The 20,668-nt window shown below is 34.8% G+C and overlaps 1 protein-coding gene across 1 annotated transcript in view; it reads left to right on the plus strand.

Annotated features, from left to right (window-relative positions):
- LOC128998992 (tectonin beta-propeller repeat-containing protein-like) overlaps positions 1 to 12,925 on the plus strand; it is a 128,556-nt gene extending 115,631 nt beyond the window's left edge. The window contains exons 16-17 of the mRNA XM_054425352.1: positions 3,095 to 3,225; positions 10,370 to 12,925. Coding sequence (XP_054281327.1) covers positions 3,095 to 3,225; positions 10,370 to 10,423 — 185 coding nt within the window. The 3' untranslated portion in view covers positions 10,424 to 12,925. The remainder of the gene's footprint in view (positions 1 to 3,094; positions 3,226 to 10,369) is intronic.
- Positions 12,926 to 20,668: the final 7,743 nt, after the last annotated feature.

Below are 20,668 nucleotides of genomic sequence, written 5' to 3' on the forward strand. Positions count from 1 at the left end.
TTAGACTGAAATAAAATTCTACTTAATGATATGAATTTCAATTTCTTTTTCTTATAATTTCTTCATTAATTACTATATACACGATATAGTCTTAAAAGGTAAATATTTACGTAAGTAGCTAATTCAGATCTAAATATAATTTATATAGCAATGAATTAGTAAAAATTGTAAATCTTATCTTTCTAATATGTTTATGTAAGTATTTGTGTTTGTTTGTTTGTTTAAAGTTCAATCATGCATTAACTACTGGACGGATTGGGCTGAAATTTGGCATGATGATAGCTCACATTCCCGATTAACATATATAGTCAGGTTGGGTAGCAGGAAAATATTTCAGTTCTGGCAGAGAGGCTGCAATTTTAGGTGGTTATAGTATACAAGTTTCTGAACCTAAAACCGCCCAGACCCCAATTTTTAAGGACCTGGGTCGTCCGTAATGACGTCATCAAAATGGCGGCCGTAAGAGGATGCTGGGTCCCCATGAATTGGCTATAACGACCGAATGCCTGAACCGATTTTCATGAAATTTGGCACACAAGTGCTTGAATACATTATCTCGGCCTGGGTTGAAAATGGTCAAGTTTCATCGAGTCATTTCAAAATGGTGGCTGTTCAAAACTAAAAAAAATTATGAGGAAAATAATTGTGAATTGTTTTATACAGGGTGAGTTGCAAATGAGTTCCCCCCTACTTTTTTATACATTTCTTAAGATATCAACTCCACCTTAGGACGTAAGGTATGAAGGTTCCACTGCTTTTATCATACTTTCAGATGACAATTTCTCGAACTTGGGCCCTTTATCTATATAAATAAAATTAGAGTTTTGTCTGTACATTGCTCAGAATCATAAACTTTTAGGTTATTTTTACGTGTTGTACATTAGAAAAACCGAAACAAGTCTCATCTAAATTTCTGTCTGTCTTCCAGTCTGTTACACCCAAGAGCCATTTTACGCGGCCTACTCCTGAAAAACGAGAGTACATATCAAGTTCCAAATCATTTTAATGCATTCACTGGATTGGCGAGATTGTCTTTAGCCATTTTAAATATGGCGTCACCACTTTGTAAATAAAATGACGGACGTTTAAAAACCCAATTTTGTGCGATTTTTGTAAAGTTTTCTCCCAATGTTTAGCACATATTCTTCTATGAAATAACGAACAGCTGTTCAAATCAAGATTATTTCTTCTAGCTGTCACTGATATGTTTACATTGAATGTTGTTTACAAATACCGCAACCATTTCCGATCACGTTTTGAAAGCAAATCCAAACCAATTAAGATTAAAAACGTTTTTCCTTACATAACGGATTTAATTAATCGCAAGTGCAATAATTTGTAGGGTAACAGTAAATGAAAATAGAGATTCTGTGCATAAAATTGTTCTTGAGTTTTGATAACCGGGAAATAGACCTTGAATCAGTGTTGTATATTGCTGGGAAACTTACATTTTTTAAATGAGCGTTTTCAGTCAAGACTCGGCACACGACCGACGCACGTCTACTTGTCCATAGTAAAAATAAAAGTAGGCCTACCGTGTATTTATGTTTTATTCGTTATGTGTATAAGTGTACAGTTCGTGTATGTGTTTCAAAAACTCCAAGATGCACCTAATGGGGAAGCTCAAACCTTATATTAGGACTGATGATGGCGATTTAATTTCGCCGAAATGCATCTCCTGTAATAGGATACATTAGGATCGACCGGCGGACACAGGTAATTCAGCCTTTTATTGATTGTCATACCGATCCGGAACAACAACAAACGACATAAAATGAAGTTATGTTTAATAAATAGTTTGGCCAGCATATCTGAAAATATGCAAACCAACTACTGTTCTTTATATAAGAAGGTTTCAACTGATACTATAAGATCCCCGTGCGTAGAACGGGTACACAGCTAGTGAAATATAAACTCAAAGTTGATTAAATCAATTTAATGGTAGCTTCTGTACACCCGTGAATTTGCGGGTAGAACCTCTTGTTCATATTTAAAAGGAATTAAAAGAGTTTAGTCAGCTGCTTCAACTTAACAAGTTGGTCCTATGATATGCATTAGCATTAAAAAGTTAAAAATGTTTACCAACAGGGTGCAGCACTATTATTTTTTTGCATTTATGACAACAACTAATTTGAACAAAAGCAGCAAAAAAGCTGTGATACACAATGAGAGCTGTCAAAGTAGGATTGTTATGTTAATGTTTTTAATTCAATGAATAATTTGTGATATTGTGCAAATGTTTGATAATTTATTTTTTTTCTATTGTTTAGGTGCAGTGGTAGAACATTATGGCTATGGTAGATGTGTTATACTATAGCATACCATACATTTAAAGAACCAAATTTTATCAAACTGTGTCCTCCCCCATTGCAAATGCAAAGCTCGAGTATAATTACAATAAACATTTTATACTTATACGCCAACGCCGTACGAAGGACGGGTACTCTGCTAGTAGATAATAAGTCAGTAATAATATAGAATTAACAATATATAACATATAGCAATATATTGGCAAAAAAATTATAATTTACTCTTTGATGCTGAACTACTTCTTACAAACAGCATTATAATTAATTGATCATGTTATTTAAGAGTTTATTTTGGATATTTTCCATAACGATTTGTTAAAAAAAGTTTTCACAAGGTTTTGGGATCTCAAATCTGATCCTCTCCTTGGGTTGAAAAGTACATAACACATAACAAGATAAGTAGGCCTACACAAACTCAACAAAAGCTGTAAAATTACAAATAAAACTACATATTTAACTGTATAGTAGTCAAACAAAAACAAGCAATCTCTTGGATAAAATATAGAAGAGTAGTAACAAACGAGAATGGAGAACTCAATGAACATGACTGCACTGTTGATGCTGGCTATAGCGAGACTGAGGTCACATATCCTTCCAGCAGCTGCCGAAGCGAAAGCGACAGGATCCGGGAATGGCATTTAACCATTTTTTTTTTTGTTTTTTACTAATCGTGATGGAAAGTGTCTGCAATGATCTCTTTTTTAACTAACATGAACTCACCATCACATAAGAGGTTTCTTTAAACAAAGAAAGGCTTATTGTTGGTTTTTTTTCTTTGTGAACAGATATTGTAATGAAGTCCGTGTCAGTGGGAGGATCTGAGGTGTGGGCAATCACCAACAGCGGAGTCGTCAGTCGAAGACTGGGAGTCACCCTTGACAATCCTGCTGGCACTTCTTGGCTCTTTGGTCTAGAGGTAACTTTGTGGATCAGGCTTTATTTAGATTCCTCTATCCTTGACGTTTTATTAGTTATCAACTTATTACTGAATTGGTTTAGGCACTGGTTTGCTTCACAGATTCTTTAGGCATTAAATAGCAAAACTGGACGTTTTTAATTTAGGATTGGGCCTGCTAAACTCTACTGCTTTTTTACAAGTAACCAAAATATTTTAGGCCTTAACAATTTACTCAAGTTTTTAAATGTAGTTGTATTCGTGTCGTATTCACGTTAAATGTCCATTTAAGGTTAGCATGTGGTGGTTTATAATTATTAGATTGATATTTCATAGTTAATTGAAGCAAAAATTAAATTTGTTTAGTCAACAACAGATCTTGTTACTTGTTTATTTTTTATACAGTATTGTTTTTTAGTACGATGTTTGTTTTTAATATTATTGCTATCTGCAATAATATTTAACCTAGTTTTTTACCCCGAAAATTGGGAAGGAAATAAAAATCACGTCCCGAAAAACAAATACCAACAGTTGTGGATACAATTTTTTTTATTTTAAAGAACAGAAGACGGAACAGCTGTTTCAGGATGGCTGACTATTAATTACTGATTCGGAGAATTGGTAGAGCAACTAGAATAATAAATAAGTACCTGGGGACTGAGCTTTGTTCGGGGAAATAATTACTATACCCTGAGAGAAGGCTTTGGTTTATGTAATCTATCCTTATCTTCATTTACAGTCTATTTTATATCCAGCGGTAAACACAGCTGGAGAACGCAACAAACTACAACAATGCTATGCTGACGACGAAGCTACCTCCCCCCTCCTCAGTGCGTATAAACACGACATTGATGGATATAGTCTAACTGGATCGCGTTCTGGCACAAAAAATTCGAGATAACGCGCTGAAAATGACTAAATGCGGAGCGGAAGTCAGAACAATGGCGGAACTCACATTGACTGTATGGAACCATGTTGGTGTGTATCGAAGAGTGTAAAAGCGATCGTAGTGCGACGTGGTGTCGATTTCAGGAAGCTGTTGCACTCGCACACTTTGGTAAATAGCAGTAAAGTGAGATCCAACCTATTTCGAGTTATTTCGGATATTTCCGTGATGCCGAAGTCATCAGGACAACGAATCAGAGGCTTTCTCAATCCGAGCTCCGGGGGGTCGGAGCTCACATTGAAAACGGAGCTCACGTTGTTGGTGTGTATCCATGCATCGGACCTCACAATGTATTATTCCCCAACACACACACACAAACAGACATCACTTCAAAAACCACTTTTTTTTCAAAAACTACAAAACAGATATATCCACTCAAACTCGTTCACAATATACTATATTATATGGGGAGAAAGTAAAAAACGGTTTCTTGGAAAGATTCTTTGTACGGTAAGTACATCCTTATATATAATACGTGAAGGCGATTTCTACGAAACACGACTCCTCCGTTAATAATGGACGGATTTTTACAAACGACGTGTCAAAATAAGGTATTTTTTGTGTATACGCCCCCTTTCACCAATTCCTGTAATAAAAATCCTCCGGCTTTGCCCCACAGGCCATCAAAGTTGGAGTTTCTCCCATAAGATTAACATGGGGAAATCTAAATATTTAATTGGAAACTTTCTCCCCACTAATTTGAGAGAACGGCTGGGCGTAGAAACTTGGTAGCTGTCCAAAGAAAGGTCTTGGTCTGTAGATGAGTTATCAAAAGGAAAACTAAGCAAAATCCCTTAGGACTCTGCCCCAGAAGCCTTTAAAGATCCCTCCACAGAGTTGTTTACATTTTGGCCATGTGAATGATACTTTTTAATGAAACAGCTGTTCATTTTTAAATTGTATTTCAAACAACACATATTTATTGGAAGTTACTGAATTCTACCAAATAAGTATTTGCATTGTCATTTTCAGATTTTAAAATAGATTTTCTTCTTTATCATGTCATGTTTTGCATATAACGTTCCATTATCATGGTGTCTACTCTCCGGGAAATTCGGGAAAACCGGGAAAACTCCGGGAATTGTATCTTACCTTGAAATGTCCTGGAAAACTCCAGGAATCCACCCAAACCTCCGGGAATCCACAGCCCGGTCATCGGAATCGTCGGCTAACCAAACACTGCCGCTTTTGTTGCCGAAATCGCGGGAGACAATTAATTATCGGTGTCGCCGAAACGGCAAGATATCCTCACGGGTATTGGCACGATCGCGGGAGACGATTATCGGTGTCGCCGAAACCGCAGGATATGCTCACGGGTATTGCCGCGATCGTGGGAGACGATTATCGGTGTTGCCGAAACCGCGAGATATGGTCACGGGTATTGGCATGATCGCGGGAGACGATTATCGGTGTCGCCGATACCGCAAGATATTCTCACGGGTATTGCCGCGATCGTGGGAGACGATTTTCGGTGTTGCCGAAACCGCGAGATATGGTCACGGGTATTGGCACGATCGCGGGAGACGATAATCGGTGTCGCCGAAACCGCAAGATATTCTCACGGGTATTGCCGCGATCGTGGGAGACGATTATCGGTGTCGCCGAAACCGCGAGATATGGTCACGGGTATTGGCACGATCGTGGGAGACGATTATCGGTGTTGCCGAAACCGCGAGATATGGTCACGGGTATTGGCACGATCGCGGGAGACGATTATCGGTGTCGGCGAAACCGCAGGATATGCTCACGGGTATTGCCGCGATCGCGGGAGACGATTATCGGTGTTGCCGAAACCGCAGGATATGCTCACGGGTATTGCCGCGATCGTGGGAGACGATTATCGGTGTCGCCGAAACGGCAAGATATCCTCACGGGTATTGGCACGATCGCGGGAGACGATTATCGGTGTCGCCGAAACCGCAGGATATGCTCACGGGTATTGCCGCGATCGCGGGAGACGATTATCGGTGTCGCCGAAACCGCAGGATATGCTCACGGGTATTGCCGCGATCGCGGGAGACGATTATCGGCGTTGCCGAAACCGCAGGATATGCTCACGGGTATTGCCGCGATCGTGGGAGACGATTATCGGTGTCGCCGAAACCGCAGGATATGCTCACGGGTATTGCCGCGATCGTGGGAGATGATTATCGGTGTTGCCGAAACCGCAGGATATGCTCACGGGTATTGCCGCGATCGCGGGAGACGATTATCGGTGTCGCTGAAATCATAAAATATGCAAACCTATTTTGCCGCGATCGATTGCCTGTGTTGACGAGACTGCAAGATATGCTCACCGGTATTCCCACGATCGCAGGAGATGATAGCTGGTGTCGCCTTACCTACTAGTTATACTGTTTTATTATGTTGTATAAAATATTTTCTTTGGAAAAGTTTTGTTTTAAATTAAAATAATCATAATAGTAATAATAAATTATTATTAGCGGGTTGCGATTAGTTGAACGGGTTCCGATAGTAGCTCTTAAAATTCAGGAATTTGTCTTGAATTCTCCTGGAAAACTCCTTGAATTTTTCAAACCAGGTTTAGTAGACACCATGATTATGAAATCTGTGGAAAATCCTTTTATCACAGCAATTCTTAAATAATTTCTTATTGAACTATCTTATATCTATTGTACGGGTTGGTGTCTGCCTTTTTCACCACTTTTGCCTACATTTTATCATATTATTCGACACATATCAAATATTTATGTAGAAATATCTGCTCTTATCGTGTCTAATAAAATCCAAACATAGAAACCTTGCCTAAAATGGTACCCATCTAGACAAATTATTTTCACCTGCTTACATTACGAACTTTGGCACACTGGGTTGGTAACATTATTGAAAATAACACAACATTTTGGCTGTAAAATATGGTACAAAGAGAAAATACTATTTAAACAGCCACTGTCATGACAGAAAGGTCATATTCCTTTTAAACTAGATCACATAATCCTTTATAAGATACGTTGATTAACAATATGTAAACGTCGATATATACGTAACAGCCAATTTACAGTATTTTTGCTTTTTGGAAATGTCCAATTGCTATGTCATTTGCATTATTTGTTGCCAATGAAGCCGCCAAGACCATACGAACTAGGAGGCCCCTAACAGTTGAAGAATAAAAGCCAACTTCACTTCAAGTATTCCACTACACCTAACATTCCGTAGAGAGATTATATTGACAACTTTATGTTATTGATAAGGCTGAGACAACTAACTGACATCCCCCATGTCAAGGAATTCCAGCTTTAACAGTAACCCCACAATCAATTTCTCAAAACTATGCTAGAGGGTTCATTCATTGGCACAGAAGTACGATATAAACTGACGCGACGTGACGAAGGAAAAATCAAACTTGCACTGTGACGGATATACTTCCCTTTAAAGTTAGAATATGTCTTTCCAAAAATTATTTTCTTTTCAAAGAAAATCATATTACACTGATGAAATCACGGAAGTGTTTAGCTACAGAATATCCAACAATACGATTTTAATACTATTTAAAGGTTCTTCCAAAGGAATAAATACCATATAACATACTAATAATAACTCCGATGACGTACAGTATAGGAAATATTTTAATCATTGAATGATCAACCAAATTTGGCAACTAACGCAATTAACCCTAGGAGTGGCGAGACCGATTTTCAGTATGTGCTTTGTGGAGTGGCACGCTCATTTTGGTGAATTTGTAAGGGAGTTCTTCAAAAATCTGTATAAAATTAGTATGTAGAGATAAACTATTGAACCGTATATTCATTTTGTTTGTAATAGTCAGTAGAATTCAAAAATGGTAATACAAACCAATTTTAGAAAGGTAGATTTTTATAAAAAAGTAAAAAAAAGAAAATTTATAAATTTTTCAAATTTTATTTCCAAAGCAAACACGTGTCACATGTAACGTAATTTTTTATTGCACAATTCAAAATATGCATTTTGTTCAGAATTTATTCCTCTACATAGACATGTCATAATATACACAAAAGAATTATTTTTATAGATTTACTAGCAATAATATGGAAAAATTGGAAAACGTCAATTTCTTCAACTACACGTTGATAGATCCACAAATGCCCTCTACTAATAAATCAATATGATAAAACCATACATTTTTGAAGCCAATAATATCATTCTATATAAGAATAACTAAATAAGATAAGTAATAGAATATTTGGTTTTCACAAAAGCAAAAATGTAAACAAAACAACTGATCAGCTGTTATAGCCCACAAAACTTCACTAACTTTTTATCCTATTTTGGATCACACATGTATAAATATTTATGCAAAATAATGCATAAATATTTCGCCTAATACAAAATAAAAAACTAAAACGAACATTACATTGTAAAATTAGGGATAAAACCCACACTTCTTCTTTGTTATCGGACAAAAACTCACGACGACACCGCCATTTTAGGTTAGACGATGACAAGTGTTCTGTTCCTTTAGCTTTGAAAAATCAAAAGCTTCTATTTGTGTGACCAGCCTAACAACATTGAATTCTACTGTCCTTCGTCTACAAGAGGGTATATAAAACAACGTTTTTGTACTTTTCACATTGTATATATATGCGATTTAGAAATCGACATTTTATGTCGATCCGCCACATGAACAATACGTAAAAATAGGCTATTTACAAAAATTGTTCATCAGCTGTTGGAATGTATTATGACATTATACTTTATACAGAATAAAAGATTTCTTCATGCTTGTTGCAATGGTACCACTTGCTTTTGTCAGAGACAAAAATTACGTCTGCTATTTATTTTTGAAATGACTCATCATTTACGATTGCGCAACAAAACATGGCGTTCGCGAGTTTGTGCGTATTTTTTGTTTAAATGTAACTCATTATAAGATCGATGTATTTATGTTATAAGGTTCATTCTTATAATAAAATGAAACTTCGGAATCTTATCTTTCCATTGGTATAAGAGTTATGTCATTTCACCGACTTTAAATGTTCTTAACATGCAACTGAAAAAAACGTTACATAAATCGACATATTCTGTCGCCCTCCACTCCAGCGGCACATTTTGAAATCGACATTTTCTGTCGATCTGCCACTCCTAGGGTTAATATCATTATTGTTTTTGCACTTATTACTCTTTAACCCTCCGAGTGTCCATAGTTTAGGCCTTAATGTCCACCTATTTTTGGCGCATTTGCAAGGTTTTATTAAAACGGATCTGAGAAGCTTAAAACAATGTTAATTCTAATGTTCTATATACCATTTTGTTTGGAAAATCATGGGCTTCAATATTATATATAAAACATAAGGAACATTTTTTCAAAAAAAAAATTTTTAGGTAAAAAAAAATATAATTTTGAAAATTTTCAAAAAAAAATAAGTTCGCGCTCAATGAAATGAAATTTTATAAATTATAGGCCTACAAATATTTGAAAATAGCCACTTTGTTCTAAATTTTATGAGGATTACAAATATATAATAATATAAGGAAGTAGATTTGCAAATAAATAAGTTATGGGCAAAAAACAGATTTCAGTACATAGCGTTTAGCTAAGAATGCATAGCCTAACCATAGCTAGGAATCTGGCTAATAATTTACATCAATATCACTACCTACTTCTTCAGGATCATCAACCAGCACTTCAAAACCACTTAAATCTTCTTATAATGCAACACGTATATCACTACTTTTGATTTTTAACACTAAAACAATGATAAACGTAATAAAACACATCAGTCATCGGTCCGAGGGTAACCTAGCTGTTTACAAATACACGCACACGCACGTCAGCTGTCTGCTACAATTAATTACGATCGGCTCAGAGAACGTACAGCGCTGAAAAAGAACTCTGGAGAAAGCTTAGAATAAAACGGAAAGAACGATACCTAACTCGATCCAGTTCAATCCGATTCAGTCAGTCATAGAGCCTTCGCCGTAAACGATGTTTGTGCGTCTTAAAAGTGACGCGTGACCCTACACAAAGTGTGTTGTGCGTCTTTTTTATGACGCGTGACACTCGGAGGGTTAAACAATGCTTAATTCTCAAAATATGTATATTTCACCCAATTTATCACAGCTAGATGAATTAACGTAAGCCTTGAAAGTAACCGTCGATTTCGACGGGTTTCCCCTAGTCATGTGTATAATCTCTGTATAATCACATCATGTTAGGTTAGTTTTAATGTTATAACTTCCAAAACACTAACACCATTGTTGTCTAATGACATTCTGTTACAGGGCAACTGGAGGAGCGTTAGTGCCAGAGGGTTCACAGAGCTGCCTCTGCGTTAGTGATTATATATATATAAAACAGATTAGACAATGCACTGTCAACAATAACGTTAAGTGAGTTAAACCTAGTCTTCATCATGGTTTTAACAAACCATAATCAATATTTGTGATCTTCTAGAGTATGTGGCTATAGTGCTGTGTGATATTTCTAGTCATTCCAAGGCATATGAGGTATTTTATTTAAATTGGTAAATTTTGGAAATATAGTTATCGGTAGTTAGAGTTTACTTTGAGATTAACATCACAGTTCCCTTTGTTTATTTAAGTTATCCCCACCCTTACATAAATATTTTTGGGTATTGTCCAACTACCTAATGGTTTTATTTTTTAGTATGAGTTGTATATTTTATAGTTATTTCAAGTGTTCTTTAGAATTACATTTATATCTATTAAAGAGGAACTATGTATGTATGTATGTATGTATATATGTATGTACCTAATGGATTCCGAAACCGCTCGACAGATTGTAAGGAAACTTTCAGGGCATTATTAAGCGTTATTCAAGGATGGTTTGTGTGAAGTTTGGAGCAGATCCGTGAAAAGGGCTCAGCCCCAGAGCGTTTTAAGAGGTCCAATGTCAGACTTTTGGAACTACAATGTTTACACATAAATATAATTTATAGTTCGGCCGCTTAGAAAACGACCTGCGCGCTTATGCTAAACCAATGCTAGAGGAGGTCATTTTCTAAGCGGCCGAACTATAAAAGCAGATGTTTACTTTCACCAACTGTTGGTTTGAATAATCACAACATTCTGTATTAGTCATGATTTAGAATATTGCCACAATATTTCCACAGAATGCAGCACAGAAAACTATTTTACTTTTAGATAAGTTCAAATATATTAAACCCCAATTGCAGCACACCTGTGCACTCAACGTTTAAATTCTCCCCTACTGTAATAAATATGTAAACATAAAAAGTAAAAACTAAAATTAACAGAGACTGAGGATGGGTTTTGATAAAAAGCCTAAATATACCAGTTTTTTAGTAATTGTGTATAATAATAAACTAACCAACACACGTAGACTTCTCATTCCATTGTAAATTTTGAAGCACGTTTTTTGTGTCTAGTTCATGTACGGTGACACTGGGTGCTAGTGTCAACAAAGTTTTGTTTGTATTATTTTAGGGTTAATTTCTTGATTTGCGCTTACTGTTTGTTTGGTCATATAACTAGGGGACAAATTATTGTTTATGATTATATCTTTTTATTTGGTTAAAAGAGGTTTTAAATTACTGAAATAACAAAATTTGATGAAATGAAATTTGATGAAAATTACTGAAATACAAGAAACAAATTGTAAACAAAATACCTCTACAGTACACTGTACAGAACTAACTATAAAATTGTCTTCAAATGTTCCATAAGGATAAGAAATCTAATAAGGCAGTATGTTTTATCCATGGTATTATTTAGTGACTAGCTGGCCCGACAGACGTCGTCCTGTCCTAATGTTGTTTTATGTCAAATACTCGTTAATTTTCAAGATGAGCTTGTTCCTGGTCGAAGTTCGTTCGCTACGCTCACTCACCTATAGGTTGGAGCTCGTTCGCTGCGCTCACTTGCCTTCAGGTTAGCTCGTTCGCTACGCTAACTCGCCTCCAGGTTGAAGTTCGTTAACTACGCTCACTCACCTTTTGGTTGCAAATTAGTTGTTGTCATAAATTTAAAAATAATAATAGTGCTGCACCCTGTTGGTAAACCTATTAACTTTTTAACGCTATTGAACATCACAGAATCAAATTGTTTAGTTTAACCAGCTGTTAAGATTCTTTAATTCCATTTAAATACGAGTATACTCATAAGGTTAACATGGGAAACTCCAGAGCCACTGGGGCCCCTTGACCCTTCTCTTCCCTTGACCCCCTCCCCTTTGACGGATCTGCACCAAACTTCACACAAACCATCATTGAATAATGCTTAATAATGCCTGAAAGTTTAATTACAATCTGTCGAGCGGTTTCAGAGTCCATAAAGGAATAACAAACAAACAAACATACATTGGATTTTATATATAGTTCAAGCAAATAAGTCCAAATAAGGAAAAATAGAGGAACGAATCTATGTATTCCCAATTTTTTCAAAAATGTGTCAGGGAGGGTCCCCTAATGAATATATGATAGGTGAGAATAAAATCACCCTGCCGCTCTCTGGTGGTGGGAGGTGTAAATGCCCCAATTTGCGGTTTTTTGCTTATTACTTGAAAACGGTGTGTGTTGTAGCTTAAATTGTTCAATGTAAAAGTTCATCTCACATTTTTTGTAAAAACTTATTTGTTTCTCCTTTTCTGTTATTTTTCAGAAATATTGACGGGAAGAAGGTTGTAGATAATAAAATTTACTTCAATAGTATATACAAATATGTAAATAGATAAGATGTAGGTATAAAGTTACAGCGATTTTAAGATTAAAAGAGAAAATCATGAATTACACAAATAGTTGCAAAGTTTTGATTTTTTATCATTGCACGATTTGATGGTTTCTGATAATTGTTTAGGCCAAATATAAGTATATTTAAGGAAAAAATTGGTAATAGTTATGTGAATAACAATTTGACAAAATAAAAAGGTTTTCTATTTATTTTGATGATCCAAGTTAAAACAATTAAAACATCTATAACATTAAAACAAAACAGTATTTTTTTATTTCACGATTCTGAATCAACCACTCGACGGATTTTCATGATTTTTGTGTTGAAAGAAAGATAATTTTGAGAACTAGGGAACGTCGAAGCCATAATTTTAGTTTAGGGTCCCAGTTTTTTAGAAATTAAGTTTTAGTTTTTAAAAAGTCTAGCAGCCGACGCTAAGATTCTAAACTAGCTTTTTTGGCATAAAATAATTTGCTTAACATAACAGCTGTAAACATTCAGCTTTTGTGTCACAAATTCAGCATTTGGATAAAAATGTAAAGACATACTTAGGGTTGACTTATTTAAAAATGTGTAATGCTAATCATTGATACGTTCAATTCTTCTGTAAGAGGATGACGGATTAATTAAATTATACATAGTAAAATACTAGGATGTTCAAATTATTTTTTAAAGCAATCTTTGTAATCTTCGATTTGTTTTAGAGCAATATAGTTTGTTTTAACTAACAGCTGGTTTAATATAAACTATGGAACTATGAGGTTATTTTATTTACTCTTATTTTGTCATTGATTATAGGAAATAAGTAAGATTAGTAGTGATAATTAGACCACAGTTTAAAATAGTTTAGACCAAAATTAATTAAACCAGTACAAATCGAGGCTCTGTACACGAGTCTTAATAAAAAAGGATAAATGTAAATTATTTTAGGGCCTATTGCTCCACTTTTCAAGGAAAGAATAGAAAAATAACAATGTTTACATGTTTTAATTCTTCATGGTAGCTTTTTGTTTACAATTAATGTTTGTCTGCTTTAACTTTGTTTGGATTAGGCCCGGAAATATTGATGTCATAAAAAGAAGATCAAGAATAATCAGGAATCACGATTTTAAATTACCACCACAACCTCAGCCGGGTTTTATACAAAGATAAACAGATGGATGACATAGATTGAACACAACGTCAACATTGTCCTAGGATACTGCAATTAGACAAACCATCCTTTTATGAAATCGTGTTCAGTTGTGGTTACGTTTGGGGGTGCCTATATCAGCGCCCCCAAACGTGAAAATATCACTTTTATTTCAACTATGAATATATTGTAGTTTAAATTAACTAATATGGGAAATTACGATGTACATTTATTCAATGAGGGTGGGTAATTATCAAGGATAGAACTGATAACGGTATGGATGATAAACATTGACAATTACGTCATTACCTTTACTAGCGTGTTTACTTTTTAAAACGTTTTTATTAGCTCGCTTTCTTGTCCGGTACAAATTTTGCAATCGATTTTATACTAAGTTCCCGATGAGCTAGAGACTTGAAACTTGAAACATAGCTCACAAATGGATGACAATGCAATATTTTATAATTTAATTTTCATATTTGCCTTGGGCTACGCCCCATGGGCTTGTTTTTATTAACTCGCTTTCTTGCAAATTTTGATACTTTCCGATGAGCTAGAGATTTGAAACTTGAAACATAGCTCACAAATGGACGACAATGCAATATTATATCATTTAGTTTTCATATTTCCTTTGGGCTACGCCCCATGGGTTTGTTTTTATTAGCTCGCTAGTCGCATTTTAAAGTAAATATAAAACATCTGCTAAGAGATAATAAGGTTTTGGTTATACAGGGTGGTAAAAAAGTCTCAGGACAGTTAAATATTTTAAAAAATAATGTAGATAGAGCTACAATATTTGGTACAAAGTTACAGGCATAAAACTCTATTTTAACACATATTCAGTGATCCAATAACTCTACAGGGGGACGGCCCACAAGGAGTTGGAAGAAAATCTTAAAGTGAAGCATATGTCAAAATGCACATCAAATTAAAGGTCTTTTTTAGTAAAATACAATGCCGCAAACTACACTTCAAAAGGTTGATCCTGCGCAAAATGGCAGATGTTCAAATATTTCTTGAATCCGCCATTTTGAATCTTTGAACGACTGCCATTTTTTACTCAGGTATTCTTTTGAGCTTGAATTTAAGGCATTGTATTCTACTAGTGAAGACCTTTAATTTGATGTGCATATTGACCTATGCTTACGTTAACAATTTTCTTCCGATTCCTAGGGCTGTGCCCCCTGAGGAGTAAGCGTATAATAGCGATGTAAATTAAATGAATCTTTGAACAACTGTCATTTTGCGCAGGATTGTGACGGGTAATTTGATAATATTTAGTATAAAAAATAATTCGATTAATTTACTTGGCCTACGTGACAAAATGTAGTCTAGGAGTATCTACAATTTTCCTGTTGGGACAGGCTTGTATAGATGGCGCCAATGCGATGACGCAAAACCGTCTCGTATATCTTCGGGGAGGTTCGGGAGCCGAGGGTGAGTTCGGCAGCCAATGGGAGAGCTCGAACCATAGGGGTTAGGTGTAGCAGGTAGCGTTGAGCGGGCACATGGCAAGTGAGTCGAGGTATACCACCGTAGATGAATGGACGTATTATTGTTTGGCTCCGATGTAAGGGTGATTAGTACTCTCGTGCTGCAGTGGACAAAGTGAATGTGTTTCCAACTCGTGCCGCCTACACATTATATCATTCTTCTGTGTTGTGAAACCGATTTATGTGATCTTCACGTTGTTAGCGACAATATAGGATAGTGCTGTTGTACCTGTGAGCATACATCGACATTTCCTGTCTATGGTGAGGGTGGATTTGATGACTTAGCAGCGTATATCTATCTTCAGACCGACGTTGGGTATTTTCCACCTCTACTATTTACGCAAAGACTGAGTCGGCTCGGCATCAAAGAAACGTCTTGTGGAAATCAAACTATTCTTTCTGATATCACCGTATCGTCTACAGTGGGAGATCTGTCTAGTTACAGCTCAGCTGCGGAACCGTAGTCAACGATGAAAACTTCAGATCACCACTCAAACAGGCCAGATTTAATCTAATTTAATTTGATTTAGCTAAGCCACAAATCACATATCAATAATTTAAATTCAGATAGGTAGGCTTGTCTAATTATTTAAAATTTATAAACAATCTCTAAATTTATCAATATCTTAACTTATGCTTGCTTTTGAATTCTGTAAGTAGTTTTTAAATCATTATGTTTAAATAAAGGTCCATTGTTGTTCTCAATTTTCTTTTTTTATTTTTCCTGGTTACTGTACAGCAATAATCTAGACCCTAAGTATAAAATAAAAAACGAGGTAGCTTAACTTAACTTATTGGAACCCAAATAATTACATCCAAATTTTAATTACAATTAAATACAATAAAAACCCCGTAGCAGGATCAACCTTTTGAAGTGCGGTTTGCAGAATTGTATTCTACTAATAAGACCTTTAATTTGATGTGCATATTGGCCTATGCTTCCATTTAAGATTTTCTTCCGACTCCTTGTGGGCCGTCCCCCTGAAGAGTTATTGTATTACTGAATATGTGTTAAAATAGAGTTTTATGCCCTGTAACTTTGTACCAAGTATTGTAGCTCTATCTGCATTATATTTTAAAATATTTACCTAACTGTCCTGGGACTTTTTTACCACCCTGTATATTAACAGGCCATATAAAATATATTTAACATATTTACACATTAGACTAAAAAGTTGAAAATCATTTATAAATAAAAAGCTTTTTTAAAACAAAACGTTTATAAACGCACTAAAAAGTAGAGAATAATTTATAAATATGTTGAGAGTATAAATACTTGTAAGATTTAAAACGAAAAACGTTGGGTGCATGCAATTAATTGATAATAATACATTAGTTCAATAGGTGAAGGTAATTGTAAATTATCTAATGCATGCACCCCACGTTTTTCGTTTTAAATCTTACAAGTATTTATACTCTCAACATATTTATAAATTATTTTCTACTTTTTAGTGTGTTTAAAAACTTTTTGTTTTGAAATAGTTATTTGTGTAACTAGTGGTGAAAGTGGCACTTTGCTGCATACGAGAGCAATGTTTACGCACTCGCCTGCGGCTCGTGCGGAATGATCTCGAGTGCAGCAAAGGCCTTTTTCACTCGTTTACACATTATATTTTTCCTACAGTCACTATAAAGCATATAAATAATTAATTAGTCTTTCAAATACTATACAACACGTTTTTAGGTTCAGCTGGCAACACAAATGGTGTCCTAGAGAAAGTAGTACCCGTGGTCCGTATCACTCCGCTATTTTTCCTCGGCAAGAAATGTGCTCCGTGTTTTGAGAATATAGTTCCGTATGTTTTTGTAATTTGAAGTGGTTTCCGCGCCTAAAAAATGCTTTAAAGGTATTTTCTTGTTTATTAAGATCGTAGGAATGTTTTAAAAACGTTTAAAAGAAAAGTCCAGAAAGTTCAGAAATACCGAAACGATAAACACGAAATGACAGGTTAATTCGTAGTTATAATAGTCAATCAGCTGCTCATATTATTATTATCTTTAAGTGTTGCCAACCTATTTCCAAGCGTACATGGATTACGTGCATAATAGAACCACGCTGTTGTTGTGTGTGTGTGTTGTTTCGTTGGAATCCTGATGTGCGGCAAAGTATAAACCGTACGGCAAAGTATAAACCGTATGGCAAAGTATAAATATGCAGCAATTAGCAGCTTTCTGTACTATAAACAGTACAAGGAAGCCAACTTTGTCGGGTGACTGTAGGAAAAAGCTTTTTATTTATAAATTATTATATTCCTGCTACATGTGACCAGTTCTTTTTTTCAAATGAATGTTATTTGAACCAAACAGCTGTTTCAAAACAAACTGTTATTGTTTTTACTTTTATTTGTTTACACTTATTTATTTAGCAATTAATGCAGTGAAATTGATATAAAGGATAGGTGTGACGATTAGTTTTGACGTTAGAACACCAAAGTTAAATTATATGTACTGTGAATTTTATTGGATATTATCGTTTTATTTTAGGTCGTTTCTATTCAGACCTGCTGGAAATTGTTTATAGTACCGTAGTTGTATTGTGGTGATAATAATTATGGAAGAGGCAGGTATGCTATGGAAGGTGGTATCGTTGACTAGGTCTATACACTTCTCAATTGACTATTACTCTCTCTACTGTAGGCTACTTATAATCAGTGTGCGTCTGTGCGAATCGGCTGCAAATCTCACTTCAACGCTTTTCACATCATAAAAATTGCAGAATTGCTGTTTTATTGTAAAATTATCGGATTTAAAATGCATATCGTATAGGCCTATGATGGAATAAAAACATATTTGGTCACACAACATTTGTTTACAAGATGATTTTTCACATTAAAACTGCAAGAAACTTTGTCTTTATGTGTGTAAACTAGCTGATCTGAATTGTACACGGTTTTAACTGACTACTGAATTCTCGTACGTAGGACGGGCTAACACCTCGTACAAAATAAATTCATTTTTAATTATAGAACTAATGTTGACTCAGCCTACTGAATGTGGATCCAGGTGTGGATGCAGATGAAACGGCATCCACTGTTCCCAGGTATGTACCTGCGAGGGAGCTTGCCTGAACCATGCAACAACAATGTGAAGATGATGATGAAGAAGACAATGAAAAGAATAAGATCAATCTTTATCATAACATGAATTTGTTATGTATTTCTCAGTGGCAAGAACTAGAATATTTAATTATAGAACTAATGTTAGCCTACCTTAGCCTTTGTTTTTGCAAGAACAGCCAAACATTAGGCTCAGTCAACATTAGTTCTAAAATTAAGTATGAATTTATTTTGTATGTTTTAATTGTTTGAACTTGGATCGTCGTAATAAATAGATAACCTTTTTATTTTGTCAAATTGTTATTTACATAACTATTACCAATTTTTACCTTAAATATACTTATATTTGGCCTAAACAATTATCAGAAACCATTCATAATTCATAATTTTGTCTTTTAATCTTAAAAATACTGTAACTTTATACCTACATCTTATCTATTTACATATTTGTATCCTACTATTGAAGTAAATTTAATTATCTACAACCTTCTTTCTGTCAATATTTCTGAAAAATTTTAACAAGATTTTAATAAGATTTTAACAAAAAATGTGAGATGAAAATTTTTTTTAAACATTATTAGGCCTATTTGTTTTTGAGCGCGGATATCTCAGAAACTATGCGTCTTTCACTAATAATGTATATAATCAAAGTTGTAGCAAATTTAATAAGCTTTAACTTTTACAATGACTAATTTAAGCTAAGACACGCCGTTTTCAAGTTAAGCAAAAAACCGCAAATTGGGGAATTTACACCTTCCACCACCAGAGAGCGGCAGGATGATTTTATTCTCACCTATCATATATTCATCAGGGGACCCTCCCTGACACATTTTTGAAAAAATTGGGAATACATAGATTTGTTCCTCTATTTTTCCTAATTTGCTTGGGCTAATATATAGATGAGGAATCGCAAAACAAAGAATAATAATGATAATTCCATCACGACAAAACATACTGTAATGAATTAGTGTAATTTATGATAACATTAATGTTACTGACCACTGAAGAAAAACTCATGATTTGTGCTTTTCAACTATTTATATTTATAATTAATAAATGTATATGGTTATTGTATGATTTTTGTTATACTTTGAAATAAAATATGCTATAATAAATGCACAAACCAGTACATTTTTACATATATTTTAACCAGTCGTCAATTAATAACATTAACTTACCTCCTTTTTCATATCTTGCCAAAATTAGGGATGGATTCTGTCATAACGAAAAAACAATACTTTTCCATACATAAAATAAAAATACCCCCGCCACAGCAAACCTGCAGACCAAGTGAATTTCCATTTACTAAGCTGGATTTATACTAAAATATTATTCCCTTAAAATTGTCAAATTTATTTCCTATTTAATTCATTTAAAGGAGTACTTAGGTTTGCTGCTACAGTGAAGGTATTGAGGTGTTTTTTTATTGAAATTTTGATAGCTTAGTATGAAATAAATTAAATTGCCAATTTTTTTGTCTGAAGACCTCAAAACGAAAAAGCAAATCGGTCCCAGGTCTAGGTCTTACCATGAGACCTATGGTAACAGCTTATTCCCTATATGGGAAATTCGCTAAAACACTTAGCAGCTTTTACAAGAACGTTTCAAGAGATAAAATAAAGTATCTATCTATCTATATATTAATAGGCAAGCATGTTTTTTTAAAACCTTTTTTCTCAGCTCGTGTGCATCGCAGGGAAAATCTACGCATACCGTTGGAAAGATATTTTCCTGTAGAAGTGCAGAATCCCTTTAAAAATTAAAATAAGCTCAAATATAAGCACAAAAAACGGATTTGAAATTTAAAAAAAATTAACGTGGGCTTTATGGGTTGCCATGCTGGTGATGAAATAACAACGAAATACAAACAGAAAATCAAAACAAATGGAAGAAATTACAATCACATATTTATTTACAGCGTGGGGTAAAAATAGAGGAGCATTTCTATCCCCATGTTAAAGTTGTCACCAGTTTTTTTCTTTAAAGTTGTCGTAGTTGATGTGAGCCACCAACAGATTGCGCTGATCTAAATGGCTTATTTCTGTCGAATACTCGATGTTTTTACCAAGTCAAACTTATGGAATAACCTATTATGAGCTAAAGCAACTGTTATGTTATGACCCATCAACTTTGTCAGCAACAAAAAATAAGGTAGAAAATAGAATTTTCCGTAACTGGCTCACACAACTAC

The sequence above is a fragment of the Macrosteles quadrilineatus genome, unplaced genomic scaffold, assembly GCF_028750875.1.
Source record: "Macrosteles quadrilineatus isolate MER2022 unplaced genomic scaffold, UCM_ALF_1.0 Scaffold_1__1_contigs__length_201487025, whole genome shotgun sequence".
Classification (NCBI taxonomy): domain Eukaryota; kingdom Metazoa; phylum Arthropoda; class Insecta; order Hemiptera; family Cicadellidae; genus Macrosteles; species Macrosteles quadrilineatus.